This window comes from Callorhinus ursinus, unplaced genomic scaffold (genome assembly GCF_003265705.2).
Source record: "Callorhinus ursinus isolate GAN/ISIS: 27379988/994484 unplaced genomic scaffold, GSC_fseal_2.0 scaffold45, whole genome shotgun sequence".
Taxonomy (NCBI): domain Eukaryota; kingdom Metazoa; phylum Chordata; class Mammalia; order Carnivora; family Otariidae; genus Callorhinus; species Callorhinus ursinus.
This window is the reverse complement of record NW_027397107.1, coordinates 4588360-4604588: the sequence shown is the minus strand read 5'-3', so window position 1 is coordinate 4604588 and position 16229 is coordinate 4588360. Positions and strand designations below refer to the sequence as shown.

General features: G+C 49.4%; 1 protein-coding gene across 4 annotated transcripts in view; it reads left to right on the top strand.

Annotated features, from left to right (window-relative positions):
- Positions 1-4138: 4138 nt before the first annotated feature.
- PDE8A (phosphodiesterase 8A) overlaps positions 4139-16229 on the top strand; it is a 157354-nt gene continuing 145263 nt past the window's right edge. For 3 of the 4 annotated variants that reach the window (XM_073882213.1, XM_025893231.2, XM_073882212.1), the window contains exon 1: positions 6137-6513. In XM_073882213.1, the coding sequence (XP_073738314.1) occupies positions 6310-6513 (204 nt within the window). In that variant the 5' untranslated portion in view covers positions 6137-6309. Of the gene's footprint in view, positions 4278-6136; positions 6514-16229 lie in introns of those variants that run through there. The other variant, XM_073882214.1, reaches the window with a different exon arrangement.

The following is a 16229-nucleotide window of genomic DNA, read 5'->3' as shown; positions in this document are numbered from 1 at the left end:
CACACACTTCCCCATGCTTCTCTCCCCTACACACACCTGAAAAGTAAACTTTTAAAAAAAAAGATTTATTTATTTGAGAGAGAGAGAGCATGCATGAGTGGGGGGAGGGGCAGAGGGAGAAGGAGAGAAGCAGACTCCCTGCTGAGCGGGGAGCCCGACATGGGGTACCATCTCAGGTCCCTGAAATCACGACCTGACTGAAATCAAGAGTTGGACGCTTAGCCGACTGAGCCACCCAGGCAGCCCAAAAGTGCACTTTTTAGAAGCGGTAGACAGGACCAGAAACAGAATTCATGGGGCCCAGTGCAAAATGAAAATGTGGGGCTCTTTGTTCAACAGTTATTAAGATGGTGACAGCTGAGCATTAAACCAAGAGTGGGGGTCTTTCTAAGCATGGGGCCCTGTGACTCACAGCCCTGGGAGTAGGGACGGACCCCTGGGACACTCCACATTAGGAACTTGGGACAAGGAACTTTCATGGTGCAGTGGAAACCAACAGGGTAGTCATGGGGCCATGAAAATGGAAGCCAGGGCTCCTGAACCATGGCTTCAGCATCACAGCAAACCTTGTCTGGAAGTTCAAGGTGTCAGGATCGAGAGCCGGTCCTCGTGGCGTCTGGGTCTGTGGTTTCTGTGTCTCTGATGCTGAGCTCTCCTTGCCCTTCCCGTCTTTTGAGGAAATTAACCAATAAGTACCTACTTTTGCTAAGCTAGGTGGAGTTGGGTTTCTGATATTTACAATCAAATTCGGCAGTGTTAGGAATTCTGGACTTTATCCAATTGGTGGGAAAGGATCTGACCCCCTTGCCTAGTGGGAAAGGGTGGGCGGAGCCAAGGAATAGGGCATGAGGGGCATGTGGGTACTGGGGACAGAGACCTTTGTTGGAAACAAAGAAGCCCGAGATTCCAGGTCACTTTGAGGAAGGGAGTCGACATTGGGTTGTTAATCCCAGACTTGTTAATCCCTAGGTGAACCACAAGTACCAAGGTCTGGAGCCAAATAGAGAGGAGAGAAATGCAGGTGCACCCCTGAATTCTGGAGGTAGAGAACAGTGTCCTAGGGGCTTAGTCATCCACTATTCTGGCCTCTAGGGGGCACTCCTCCCTCCTTACAGTTCTGGCCCAAGAGTGGTCACTCAGTTTCTCCCTTATCTGAGAAAGGCTGGAACAATCAAATACACTTTACTAAAGGTGTGGGAGTACCAAGAAAGAGAGAGATAAGGAGGCCTGTGAGTCTGGAGAAGCTGTCCAGGAGAGCCCTGGCATCTGGGGCTGGCTGGGTGCCGCCCTTATCCAGGGTCACAGGTGGTATCCAGGGAGTTCCTCTGTTCAATCTTTCTTCCCTGGCTGGGCTATATGGTTTTTTTTTTCTTTTCTTTTCCTTTCTTTTCTCTTTTTTCTTTTTAAAGATTTTATTTATTGGGGCGCCTGGGTGGCTCAGTCGTTAAGCATCTGCCTTCGGCTCAGGTCATGATCTCAGGGTCCTGGGATGGAGCCCCACATCCGGCTCCCTGCTCAGTGGGAAGCCTGCTTCTCCCTCTCCCACTCTCCCCGCTGGCGTTCCCTCTCTCGCTGTGTCTGTCTCTGTCAAATAAATAAATAAAATCTTTTTTTTTAATGTTTTATTTATTTATTCACGAGAGTCAGGGAGAGAGAGAGAGAGAGAGAGAGAGGCAGAGGGAGAAGCAGGCTCCCCACTGAGCAGGGAGCCCGAGGTGGGGCTCGATTCCAGGACCTTGGGATCACGACCTGAGCCAAAGGCAGATGCTTAACCATCTGAGCCACTCAGGCGCCCCGATAAAATCTTTTTTTTAAGATTTTATTTATTTATTTGAGAGAGAGAGAGAGGGCAAGAGTGAGCATGAGCCGGGGAAGGGGTAGGGGAAGAGGGAGAAGCAGGCTGCCCGCTGAGCAGGGACCGCCCCCCCTCCATGTGGAGCTGGATCCCAGGACCCTGGGATCATGACCTGAGCCGAAGGCAGAGGCTTAACCGACTGAGCCACCCAGGCGCCCCTCTTTCTGTGTTTCATCCCTTCTGGAGCTGGCATAGGGTGGGACATACTTTTTGACCAAGCAATTCAACTTCTAGGAGTCCATCCTACAGAAAAAGATATATTCAAGGATATTTACTGCAGCTCTGTTTGTGACACTGTAACAGCTCTGCCTCGTGTGTGTGTGTGTGTGTGTGTGTGTGTGTGTGTGTGTGTGTGTGTAGATCTGGAAGCATATGGTCCACACTGTTAGCAATAGGGATGGAAGGAAGGAAGGAAGGGGGGTGGGGGAGAAAGAGAGACTTTCCTCTGCCTTTGCACACTTTATATACTCCTGCTTCATTTGATTTTTTAAAAACTATTTTCCCAGCATGTATTCATGTGTAAATTATAGAATGTGTAATTTTAAAATGACATTTTTTAAGGTCACATGATACAAAGTTTTGAAAGAGAAATTAACGTGATGAAGTCTGATGCACAGATTTGTAGGGGTGTTGATCCTCATGGTGATTTCGTGTCTCCAAAGGTTTCCAGCAGGCTGGGGTAGGCCTGGAGGAAGGTGATGTTGAATGGGCCTGGGAGAAGGCGGTGAGCTAAGGAAGGCACCACGGCTTAGTAGCTGGGCATTTGACATTGGTTAGCGTCTTTAATCCCACTGAGGTAGGTATCACGAATCCTGGATTCACAACGGAGGAAAGCAGCCCTGAAAGACGACCTAGGGATGCTCTGGGATTCAGACCCCAGGGCACAGGCGTTCTCCCACTTGCACTGCTTCCAGCCCCTTTCAGTGGGGAAGGCGAGGGAGGGGAGGAGTAGGGAACTCGGTGGCCTGGGCACAGTCTGAATGGCTGACCCCTGGGTGCAAAAGGCAGCAAAACCAGGAAAGAGAACTGGCTTAGGAAGGATCAGCTTTAGTGGAAGAGGTGTGGAAACCGAGTAGATTCTGATGTTAAACAAAGCTGTGTAGGAACCACGCCCTCATGCCTCTAACGGACAGCCTGCCACGGAGGTGTGGGGGCGGGGAAGCACTATGGGGTCTCCTGGGACTGATTGTGGTAGTGGGAGAGGCTGGGCCGGGGCATCTACCCCTTGGTTTGTCTCCTTTCCAAGCCCCACTGACCTTATGCTGACCCTAGGAGTAAGAACCGAAGTAGACACTTAGCTACAATGCTAAGCCTTGTGGGGGTCCAGCAGCTCTGCCTGGAGTGGGGTGGGGCACACTGGGTGGAATGGATTGGGCGTGGTGGTGGAGTGTATTCTACTGCAAGCAGAGCTTTGAGGTGTCTACATGCCTGGCATGGTGGGGAGCGTGTCTCCTCCAGCAGGATGGGGATTGCTCATGAGCTCCTTAGACACCTCCAAGCAGTGGGATTCTTTCTAGGGCCCTGGGAGGCCTGGGTGAACTAGTGGGTGACACATGCCAGTGAAGTTTGGGTTACTTCTGTCGACATGTCCCATTTCTGTCCACTGTCACCGAGGACTGGGGGGATGGGTTTCATAGGGTGAAGTGTTCAGGGACCTCAGAGTGGTTATGGCTGGGGAAAGTGGGGGCAGGGTGGAATTGATGTTAGGGGCTTGAAGCTGAGGGGGGCGGGTTGTGACTTCCTGGACATCCCAGGCTGAGTTCCTGGGTGTGGAAAAAAGTGAGTGGGGTTTGTTCTCTGTGACCCCAGAAGTAGGCAGATGACTCCTTTCCTGTCTGCTCCTGCATCCTTTTTTTTTTTAGCTTTAGGGTCTCTAAGTCTAGGGCCTCCAAACTGCAGAGCTGGAAATCAGTGAACGCTGCTCCCCAACAGGTCTCTGGGAACAGAGAGGGTAAATGACCATCTTGCCAAGGCCACAGGCAGCTCAGGGAGCCCGGAGGGTGGGGGGCAGGGAAAAGCAACCCCACCCCCCCTAATTAGCTCAGGGCTCAAGGATTTCCGAGGAAAGGCCAGGACACCGAGGTGCTGCCTGTGAAGGGAGGAACCAGTACGGGTTGGAACAGCCTGGAGCTGGAGAAGACAAGGTCAGTGCCCAGAGTCATCAAGGCCTGACTTCTTGGCCAGGCGCGGAGGACAGAGGACACGCGATAGACTTTCATGCACTCTGGTGGTTCAAAGCGTTTTCTTCATGAATAACTCTTTATTTAGAAGGGTCCAGATTCTGCTCTGAAAATTACCTTCTAAAATCTGCAGAACAAAGGCAGTAAACACTCTACAATTTAGGTGGAATAACGGGTGATAATAAGAATCTTTTCCTGTGTCTTTCAAGACATCTTCATTGAGCCGGTGGTACTTTTATAAGGTAGGGAGGCTTAAATATAATTACTGCTTAACGTGCTTAAACTTGATAGTAGAGTCACGTGCTAGTGGTTTGGGCCAGCTCGGCCAGTAAAGAGGGCCAATAGCTCCAAGCCGCTCTCGGGTTACCCTGCCTTTCTGCTCCGCCGCCGTCGGGAAACCGCCCGGTGGGCACCTCGGGCCCGGAAGATTGCGGCTGGAGGGGCGCCAGGGCTGCGGATTTTGAGTTCCCTGGCGTCCTGGCGCTCGGGCCGCGCAAGGGAACCAGCACCTGAGCAGGTGCCGCAGCCCCAGCGCCAGGGCAGGGACTCCAGTCCGGAGTACGCCTCCGGGGCTTCACGGTAACCGGCCCGAGGCGCAAGCGGCGGCATCTCAGGGTCGCTGCAGGGCCGCGTTAGGAAAGGTGTGGACCGCTGGAGAGGAAAGGAGGGGATCGGCCTTGCCGGGGTCTCCCCGGACCGGGAGTCGCAAGAAGGGCGGGAGTGGGAGCGGGCCGGAGGTGGGCCGCTCGCGGAGTATGCGATGGACACCCAGGGGCGTCGTCCTCCCTCTGACTGGGGCTGGAGCCTCAGGCACAGAGAGGTTACGTGACTCGTCCAAGGTCGCACAGCGAGCTGGTGTGTGGTGTGTGGTGTGTGTGTGTGTGTGTGTGTGTTGCGGTTCTGACAGCGCGCCTGGCTCACAGGCCCCACTTTGCATGTCGGACGCCGCGTTGTGCCCGCAAGCAAGGTGCTTTTGGGTCCCGGGCGCCAGCGCCAGGTGAGAGGACAGCGCCCCCCGCCTGCCTCGAAACGGGGCTTTTCAGCGCCGCCGCCGCGGGGTCGCCTGGGCAGCCTGGCGTTGGCGTTCCAGGTCGTGGAGCGCACGGGGCACTGCGGCCCGGGCGATAACGCCCGGACCCCACCCGCCTGGGACCCGGAGGGCGGGCGCCTTCCTTGCCCTGCCCCCAAACGGAGGTCCGTCGGCCTTATTAATGAATGAGAGGTCTAAGGCTCAGCGATAGTGACCTGACCCAAGTCACGCAGCTGCTAAATTACGGAGCCGGGATTCGAACCCAGCGGTCCGGATTTTTGTGGCCTCAGGCCCGCGGTGGCTGTGTGTCCCTGGGCGAGTCCATTCCGTCCTGCCGGCAGCGGGGCCGCGCGCCCCCTCCCGTCGTGGCCGCGCATGCCCAGTCTTCGGCGGCGCCGGGAGGTGGCGGCGGGCGCCCCAGCTGCTTTGCATTGACGCCAGCACCCGCTGGAGGTCACCGCTGGGGGCTGGGCGCGGCGTGCTGCCGGCAAGACCCGGCCCGGAGCCCGGAGCCGGAGCCGCGCCGCCGGCAGCTCCCCGGTGAGCGCAGCCGCTTCTGCGTTTCTCGACGGCGCGGCCCCAGACCCAGCCTGAGCCGACGGCTCCTTCCCCACCCCGCGGGCCGCGTCCTCGCCGCCCTGACGGGCGTCCTTCGACCCCTAGCCCTCAGCAGCAGGAGCGTCTGGGCCAATCTTCCCCGCCGCCGGCGCTTGAGCCAGGGGCGTTTCTTCGCGGGGCGGCGGCCCAGCAGGCGGAGCGGCGCGGGCTGCGGGCCCGGGGAGGCGGCGGCGGGCGCGGCGGGGAGCGCACCTCCCCCGGGGGTCGCGCCGCCCCGCGGCCAGGGCGGTGTCGCTCGCGCGGCGCGGACTTGCCCGCTCCCGGGTTGGGAGAGCGCAAATCTCCTCCCCCGAAATTCCCCGGAAGCGCGGCGCGGCCAGGCGAGCGCGGCGATGTGAGGGAGGCGGCCGGCGGCTCCCGCCTCAGGAAGGGCATGTTCGGAGGGGCGGCCGCGGCGCGCCGCCCGCCCCAGCGCCCCCTCCCCAGCGCCGCCGCCGCCGCCGCCGCCGCGCCCGCACCGCGATAAAAGGGGCGGCCGCACTTCCTGACGCGAGACCCGCGCTCGCCACCGCCGCCCGCCCAGGCGGCGATGACACGGCGCCCGCGGCGGCCCCGAGGCGCCGGGCGGGCCGTTTGCTGACCGGATCGCGGCTGCCCGCCAGCGTGTCCGCCGCGCCGCCGCCAGCATGGGCTGCGCCCCGAGCATCCACATTTCCGAGGGCCGGGCGGTGTACCACGGCGGCAAGGAGGCCGAGGACGCGCCGGGCGCCGCCGCGCCGCCGCCGCCCGCCGGGCCGCGCCTCCCACCCGGCCAGAAGACCACCGCCTCGCCCGGGGCCCGCGGCGCCGGCCTCGCGGAGTCCGAGCCTCGCGACGGCAGCGGCAGGAAGGTAAGGGGCGCCGGGGCTTGCGGTTCGCGGTCCGCGGCGAAACTCGGGCCGGGCGGCAACTTTCCCGCAGGGGTCGGGCGGGGCTCCCTCCCGGGCGGCGGTCCCCTCTCGTCCGGCTTTGGGCGACTTTGGGCGCCAGCGCCCGCTTGCCTGGGCAGCGGCCCGAAGGAAGCCCGAGCCGCGCGTCCTCGGACCCCCCCGGTGGGGTTGCGAGCAGGACGCCCTCCGAGCCGCGGCGTCGGTTCCCGGGACCCATCCGACGTCTCGGATGGTGGGGCCCGCTGTGGACTTGCCCCGGGCGCTCGAGTCCTTTCCCTACACAAGAGCGGGGAACCCCCAGGATATTGTGGCGCGCCCCTGAGACGTTAAATCAGCGTGAACTTTGTTCTTTGGGTTCTCGTGATGGAGAGGGATGGGCGGCTAGCCCCGGGAAGCCGCGGCGGCGCTGGATCTTACCACCCTGTTTTGTTTTCCCTCTGTCAGCTTTGCACATGCATGCAGTTGCAATTTCCCGGTGTCTCCGGGACTATTAAAACGTAATCTGAAGCACCATCAGCTCTGCTTCATTGCACGTGTATTTGACGTTCACGGTTATTACCATACGTGTTGTATTTAAAGCATGTGTAATGAGAAAATACTATCAGAAACGCGATTTTTGAAGCATTCAGCAGAACAAAGTTAATTTTTTATTAAGGAGTCCCACTGGGACATTTTGTGAGTGCTTTTCACAATTATGTGTCTTCTCCAGCGCGCATCGCCTTGGCTTATGTTTTGTCAAAGTTTCTGCGCTTAGTCTTCGTTAAGATTTCCTAAAGGAAAGATAATGGAAAAAAAAAAGGGGGCGGGGGGGGAATGTTCATTAAGGCACACAGCAACAGCTTTCCAGTTCTCTGATTTGAAATTGTAGAGCTGATCTCATGCGTTTATGTTTTATTAAACTAGGAAAAAATTTCTGGTGTGCATGGCCTCAGATCGTTGATCATCCCTCTCATTGCTGCTGCTTTTTAAAAAGTCATTTGAGAAGTTGTTTGGATTTTCTGGCTTACTGGGGCTTGCTAGACCTCCCAAGTCTGATACCGTTTGTTCACTTTCTGTGTTAAATTTCTAGCAGTCGTCCATGACGCTTTTTTCTATATGAAAGTGAAAAGTCCTTTTCAGTGTTGCATAACCTAGATGAAGTGACTTCCCCACCCCTCCAATACCCTAGGTGAAAAATCTAACTTTGTTTTGATTATCAGAAGTTGGATTCCCTCTATAGATTCTTGAAGAAACCTGTGATGGAAGTTTTAGACTGTGAAGGCAAGCTACTCCTAATGTCAGTGTAGTGCTTAGACGTTAAGCCCGCCTAATTGGCTTAAGAAAAGCATTACACCTGTGAAGTTAAATATGGAATTATTAACAGCTTTCAAGTTTTTGACCCACATCTAATATTGGTTTTCTTGCATTAACTAATAATGAACTTTTAGGTCACCAGATTAGGTGTTTTAGAAAGAGGCCCTGTGTTTTGCCTTTTTGTGGTGGTACAGGTGTCCTGAAATTCACCTGTGTCTTGTAAGTATCTCCAGTGCAGCAGCTTGTTCTTCTGCTATCCACAGTGTCTGTAGGACCCCTGAGTTTTTAAGAGTCTTACATATTCTGTCCCATTGTCAGACCGTTGTTTTGAGTTGGGGCCCAGAAAAAGACATTCATCATTTACAGTGCCTAATCCTTCGGCATGCGTACAGTAGCTCCTAAATAAATGTTTGCTGAATTTAGCTCTTTATTGCTAACTGAATGATGGAACTTTCCACTCACTGGAATTTTATTCCATAAAACCTCCAATATAGGCTTTAAGGTAATATTAGTATTTCTAGAGGAGAAGTCAAATTATAAATAACAACACCACAACCACAGAAATGCTTGTTAGTCACAAACTGTACATGTTGATACCACATCTCAGTTACAGATATTTGTATGTAGGCATTTCAGCTAATAAGGCAGAGGTAAATATCAAGCATGTTTTTTAGTTTTTCTTTAAGGGAAGGAATCTTTTATTTTCATTTTTATTTTTTTTTAAGATTTTATTTATTTGAGAGAGAGAGAATGAGAGAGGGGTGAGCGATAGAGGGAGAAACAGGGAGCCCAATGTGGGACTAGATCCCTGGACCCCAGGATCATGACCTGAGCTGAAGGCAGACGCTCAACCGACTGAGCCACCCCGGCGCCCTTTTCTTTCTTCTTTGTTTTTTTTAATAAAGATTTTATTTTATTTAATTTATTTTTTTTAAAGATTTTATTTATTTATTTATTTGACAGAGAGAGACACAGTGAGAGAGGGAACACAAGCAGGAGGAGTGGGAGAGGGAGAAGCGAAGCAGGCTTCCCGCGGAGCAGGGAGCCCGATGTGGGGCTGGATCCCAAGACCCTGGGATCATGACCTGAGCCGAAGGCAGACGCTTAACGACTGAGCCACCCAGGCGCCCCTATTTAATTTATTTTTTTAAAGATTTTATTTATTTATTTGACAGAGAGAGAGACAGGGAGAGAGGGAACACAAGCAGGGGGAAGTGGGAGAGGGAGAAGCAGGCCTCCTGCCAAGCAGAGAGCCCGATGGGACGCAGAGAGCCCGATGGGATGCGGGGCTGATCCCAGGAGCCTGGGATCATGACCTGAGCCGAAGGCAGACGCTTAATGACTGAGCCACCCAGGCGCCCTTTAAAGATTTTATTTTTAAGTAATCTGTACACCCAGTGTGGGGCTCCAGCTCACAACCTCAAGATCAAGAGCTGCATGCCCCACCAACTGAGCCAGCCAGGCGCTCCAAGGGAATGCATCTTTTAAAATTATCAAATACATTCTAGAAATCTAAAAATACATGTTTAGAGAAGATAAACTTCCAAGGATTTAGCAAAATCAAATTATACAATTAATTTGAATTCCTTTATGTTAACATACCAAGATCCAATTTTAGTTTATTAAAAATTATTTCTTCTTGGGGCACCTGGGTGGCTCAGTCAGTTAAGCATCTGCCTTGGGATTAGGTCATGATCCCAGGGTCCTCGGATTTAGCCCCACAGAGAGCTCCCTGCTCAGGGGGGAGTCTGCTGCTCCCTCTGCCCCTGCCCGTTCGTGCTCTCTCTCTCAAATAAATAAAATGTTAAAAAAAATTTCTTCTTAAAAATACAGTAAATCAGCATATCACTGAGTGGATTTCAAAAAGAAATTCATTGGGGAAATTTTTGTATTTTAATAGTATGTATAGAAAACACTAGTTCATCAAAATGCTTGGGAGATTGATAATTGCATTTTCAGACTAATTAAGTTGTGTGTCCCCCTACATCGTAGTATATCCCGCGTGTGTTCCCTGAAGCATCTTGTTGACTGTTAATAAGTATTAAATGAAAAAGGGGGCCATGTCAAAATAAGTTTGGAAAATACTGGCTCAGACTGAGTTCCGCAGATTTCTTCTTTGCAGGATTTGTCAGAAAACTTCATTTCCTAAAATACACTGTGAATCTCCGAATGGTGTTTAGAGTGTGCAGCATTTCCCAAACTTGTTCGATTATAGAGGCATTTTATAGAGTTGTATCGTAGGCCACATGTTAGGACATGATTCCTAACATGAGATACCAATATTCAAAGTACAAGAAACATGCTTAACAGTAGAACACAATAAACGTGATTTGCTTCTTAATGATTCCAACGGTACTTCAGGATCTTGTAATACAATAGGCTGGGTCATCTTATATGAACTTATTTAAATGTTACTAAAAATGTTCTGTTTATTCATTTCAGAAGTTATAGTCTGTATGGTTACAGATAATGAATGCTGTGTTCAGTTTGAACACTTAGAGTTTTGTTTTGTTTTTAATCAGCTTGAGTTTTAACTGTAACATTTCAATATTTTCTTGTCAGTCTGGATTTACTTGGTCTTCCCTTTCCTTAGCTAGGACTTGAGCTGCCCTTGAAAGATTTGAGTGTGGAGGCAGGAGTGTCAGAGGAGAGCCTGTGCACCCCCCTCCCCTTTTTGCAAACACCCAGTGCACTGCTGTGATCCCCCCCCCCCCATTTGTCATTAAACAGCTCTGTGAGGGTGGCACTCACGTCTGTTTTGTTCACTGCTGTACCCCCCTACATCGTGGGCCTTCTACAGACATCTGTCAAATTAGAGAATGGTGTGAACCAGGCTGGACAAGGGGAAAATCCACCCAGCCCATAGAAAGGAAATAGAAACCAGTTTTAACTAGAGTGGAGGCTGGGGGATTTAGATCTGGTTTTGTGGAGATCTCTGGTTCTTGCCCTTTCAGAGCGTTTATACCAGGGAATAATAGAGTTCTACCCTGGCGAGCGGAGTAGATTTCCCTCCGAAGGCTGAAGGATTAGTGCAGCTGGGCCGGCAGCACACAGCAGGTGACTGGTAATAGGGGGCCACAGACTGACCCCTCCCGGAGGGTTCCTAGCCTGAGCGCTCAGAGTCCACTTACGCCCACTCTCCATCCTGTCGCTAGTCTTCACTTCTGTCCTTCTCTTTTTCTTCCCCCAGTTTTCTTGTATTTTTTTTTTTTTTACCACCTTCCTCCTCTTCCCTTCCTCCTCAAAACTGACCAAACTTACCAGCTTTAACGTCCACCAAAGTTTAGTGGTTTCTTGGTGTTTCTTAGCTACGGAATAAAATTTGTTGCTTGCTCTTAATGTACAGAGTGGGTTAATCAAATTTTTCTATTTCCCTTAACTAAAGCAAATTTCTCTTTGAGTGACCTGCCTGATTTTTTACGCCTACTAGGGGACATTGACTCTGGGTAGATTATGGAATTATTGAAAGTTTCCTTCGGAAAGTGTAGTTGACAAAATGAGATCTAACTTTCTGTTCCTGAAATATGTTGACTATAATTTATCGCTGTAGATATTGCTTTTTCATTTTCTTGAATTTTTATTATATATATAAAATACTTTGCATTTATAGTCTATATTGTTTTGGTGCTTAGTATCATTACCACCTTAACATGAAGTGTGGTGGTTCTTAAGATAGATGTTTTGAATGTCACAACTCTATCAGCACAGACCTGTGCTGGGCTAGCCCAGACCCTCCTTGCTGAAGTGAGGGTTGGGATGAGGCCTGTGGTCCCCTTCTGACACAGATGTTCCCTGTGAAATGGCTTATGACACTGTTTTGTTTTGTTTTTTTCCTTCGTACAGCTTGCCCATTTGGGATGGGCTCTTTAATAGGGGAAGTTTCATGATGTGAGTCTACAGGGTGAGGCAGATGTCTCAGAATAACGTAAAATGCCTTAAAGGACAAAACTTTTAAAAAATCAACATCAAAACTCAAAGAAGAGAGGGCAAAGTTTATGAGTAATCCCTTGGTCTCGTCCAAGGTCAGTGGCTTCAGCCTGCTTTCTCAATACAGTAAGGTGGTAGGAGGCACTGGACTCAGAAGTTCCTGTAGGGCAGACTATTCATATTCATAATATCCACCATTTCTTGGACGCTTTTGATGTTGCAGGCACTGTGCTGAATGTCTTACAGATGTTATCTCATGAAATCCTTACAACCCTGTGAGGTGATTGGTGTCATTTCCATTTTGCAGATAAAGTACTGTAGGTTAGAAACTCACCCACGCTCATACAGGTGAGCCGTATTCAAACCTATTGCTCCTGGGCTGCTCTCTGTTAACTCCCTGTCTCCATTACATTTCCCATTCTCTGGCTTTCTGCTAGGTTGCAGATGTTGCAGGTCCACCTGGGTTTTGAGCAGGTATCCTGAATCCACATTATCAGGATTTTGTTAAGTCATGACTTGCTGGGGAAATTTGTTCCAGGCCTGCCTTAGGTTCCCGTGTTTGTGAGAGTCGAAGCCATATTTGGCCCTGCCCCAGTGAACTGAAGTCAGGCATCTGTGAGGCCCTCTCATTTGTTCTCTTTGCTCTCCGACATGAGTTGGCAGGCCTCCCTCGAGAGGCCTTTTCACTCTCCCCACCTCCTGCCCAGGCTTCAGGTAGCCTTCCTTAGCCAGGAGCCCCCTTGGAGCTCGTTCTTCCCATCAGCCTTTGTCCAGAGCACAGCACTCCCTACCTCCAGCTCTGCATGTGTGCATCTTTAAGGCCCTACCGATGAAATCTTTCTTGAGCCCCTGGTTGTACTTGCACTCACTTTTCTCTGCTCTTAGGATCTTCCCCTGTAGCCCTTGGAGATCTGACTTGAGCCTGCGGTGGGATTATAGGCCTCTTGAGGACAAGGACTGTGTCCTAGATTCCTTACATTTCCCAAAGCGGTTAGTACACTCCGTGAATGTTTGGATAAATACACCGGTCTCTAAGGCTGAGAGGGCTTTTATTCCTGTTCCACAGGGCTCTCTCACCTTATTTAAATTTAACAAAAATTGTTGGGGTGTGTTGTATGTGCTTTCACAAAAAGCCAGAATACCCTGAAGCCAATGATTAATGTGTGGGGTGATTGCTAAAGCTTTTGCCTTCAATTCTGGCTGCGCTAGGGTTGAGCAATGTTCCTGGGTCCCCTCCTTCTGTTCTACTTTTGTTCTGCTCTGATTAGAGTGGTGGAATATCTTGTCAGAGAAGTGTTTTGACAAGTTTTGTACTGCAGTTTCTTAGCTACAGGCGTCGTGTGCAGTCTGTCCATCCACACAGACCGGAAGGATGTCACAGATCTCCCTAAACTTTGAAGATGGCCTCAAAAAACCGGGGAAGTGGGGCTTGCCAGTGCTTTTGTGCTGAATGGGTTTGAAGTAGACCTTGGGTCGGTGAAATCGTGCTTTTTCACTGTCTGCTTGTGTTTGTCTCTGCTGTGCTGCTGGGGACAAGAGCCACTTCGCTCCTCGCACTCTGCTGGTGGGACAGCCCAAAGGGCTGGTTATGCACGTTGCCTTCAGCTGTTCGGGGAGGATGGTAGCTCCCCAGTGAGGTGTGTCTGAAAGACCACAGAAGAGCCAGAGACCTTTGTGTTGGGTCCAGCCCCGTCAGGCACTGGCTATGTGATTATTTGCCAAATTCCGACCCCGGGTTTTCTCAAGCATAAAATGAGACTAGAATACCCAGGTTTAGGTGAGGATCACTTAAAGTAATCTGTGTAGAAGCATTTTGCAAACTCCAAGGCACCAGCATATGTAAGGATTGGCCTTTTTCTTTGAGTCGCCTCTCTCAAAGGCAAGCTTTGCTCAAATATATCCGCTTTTTTTTTTTTAAAGATTTTATTTATTCATGAGAGAGAGAGAGAGAGAGAGAGAGAAGCAGAGGGAGAAGCAGGCTCCCGCGGAGCAGGGAGCCCGATGTGGGACTCGATCCCAGGACCCTGGGATCATGACCTGAGCCGAAGGCAGACGCTTAACCATCTGAGCCACCCAGGTGCCCTCCGCTTATTTTTTAAAAGCCAATCTCTTCCCTTTGAAAATATGTTTTTGTCTTTTCTCTAATACTGTGAAAAATTTCAAGCATACAGTAAAGTTGAAAGAATGTGTACCCATCTACCTCCCACCTAGATTCTGCAATTAACATTTTCCTCTATGTGCTTTATCACCTCTTTCTATCCCATTATCCATCACAATGTTTTGTTTTTGCATGAATTTCAGAGTTTCAGATGGTCACTGTACTTAACTCCTGAACACTTCAGTGTGCCTGTCACTAGAGTTCAAAATTTGTTTCCTTTTTGTTTGACAAATGGATGTACTGTCTAAATGCAAATCTCTGCCAAGATACAGAATATTACCATCCCCCAGTGGAAAGTTCTCTGAGCTCCTTCCCCATTCCTAACCCCACCTGCCAGCAACCACTGTTGTGATTTTTTATCCATTATAAATTATTTTTGCCTATACTAGGCTTCATAGCAATAGAATCTTAAAATATGTATTCTTTTGTATAAGGCTCCTTGTACTCAGCACAGTATTTTTGTGATTCATCTATGTTGCACACGCTAGTCACGTGTTTTTTCTTGCTAAGTAGTAATTCTGTTGTTATGACTAGATCCCAGTCCACTTCTTCATTCTCTTGTTGATGGAGAACAACAGGGCTCTTTCTAATTTTTGGCTATTAAGAATAAAGCTGCTGTGAATATTCTAGTATAAATTATTTTGTGGGCATATGCTTTCATTTCTCTTAGGGAAACACCAAGCAGAGTTGCTGGATCATAGGATAGCTGTATGTTTAGCTTTTTAAGAAGCTGCCTGACTTTTTCTGACATGGTTCTACAATTTCACACTCCTGCCAACAATGTATAATAAAAGTTCAGTGGCTCCACATTCTTGCCACTGTTTGGTGTTATCAGTTTCCTAATTTTATCCATCCTAGTGGATGTGTAGTGGTTTCTCATTGTGGTTTTGACTTGCATTTCCTCAGTGGCTAATAATTTTGAGTACTTTTTATGTGCTTATTGATCGCTTATGTAACTTCCTTTTTGAAGTTTATAACACTTTTTTCTTAAAAGGAAATATAAATCCTTTCATGACCCCTGGGTACGGAAGGGCTTATTAAACAAGTTACACAAACCATTTGCCATAAAGGAAAAGGTTGATAAATTCTACTACCTTAAAATAAAGTACTTTTCATCAAAAGAGTGAAAAGGAAGGAAAGCCATAGTTGGGAAGAAGAAATTTGTAACACATAATACCAATAAAGGATTCGTATCCAGAATATATATAGAACTCCTGCACATCAATTAAGAAAAAGACAGCCCAGTTGAAAAACAGTTAAAGACACAGACCGGCCTGTTATTTAAGAGGAAACCAAATGGCTGATAAACACATGAAAAGATGTTTGAGCTCATTGGGGAAATGCAGCTTAAAGCCTCAATGAAATAACATTTTACACCCACGAATTGGCAAACATTTAAAAGCTTGACAGTGTTTTGAGGCAGTCTTTAACACTGTAGGTAGAACTGTTCATCCAAGTGGGAAAACCATTGTCATTACCAGGTACAGATGAACACGTGACCCTATGACCTAGCAGTTTCACTCTTAGAAACACACATGTGAACTAGAAACATGTATAAGAATGCTCATAACAGCATTGCTTCTAATAGCAACCTTTTTATTAAACTCAAATATTTATCAGCAATATAGTGGATAAATACGTTGTGATATATTCAAATACATTGAAAAGGGATACTTCCCAACTTTGAAAATGAATAGGTTATAGCTTCAGGTGTCAACAGATCAATTTCAAAAATGATGTTGAGAAAAAGAAGTTACAGAAGAATTTATAAAGTATAACTTTTTAAAGCATGATAGCTGAACAGTATCTTATATGGGAGTATATAGGACATAGACATAGATATTAAAGCTACACAGAAAACCAAAGAAGTAATTAATTACCATGAAATTCAGTTAGGCAAAGAAAGTTTAAGTACTAAAATGATTAACAGATTAATTTCCAGTGCCTAGTTGAGAGGATGTAGGAGGACTGTGCCAGGCCCTGCCCTCAGGACACAAGTAGTCAGTCCTCTCTGGAAAGGTGGCGCAGGCCTCTGAGCTGGAAGTGAGGCTAGCCCCTGAGGGAATGGAGAGGCATGAGCCTGGTCTGGATTGGTCGCGATGCAGAGAGAGCCCAGGTCAGAGCCCTCGCCCTTGCCTAGGGAAGACTGGGGGGACCTGGATAGGTAGAGAATAGGGGGATGTACGTGGGGGTGGGAGGTGTTGACTTGTTCTGCAGAATCTGGGGACCCTGACCACAGGTAGGAGGGAGGACCTAAAAGCCGGGGTTTGTGAAGTTTGTGAAGTCCATCCTGTAAACC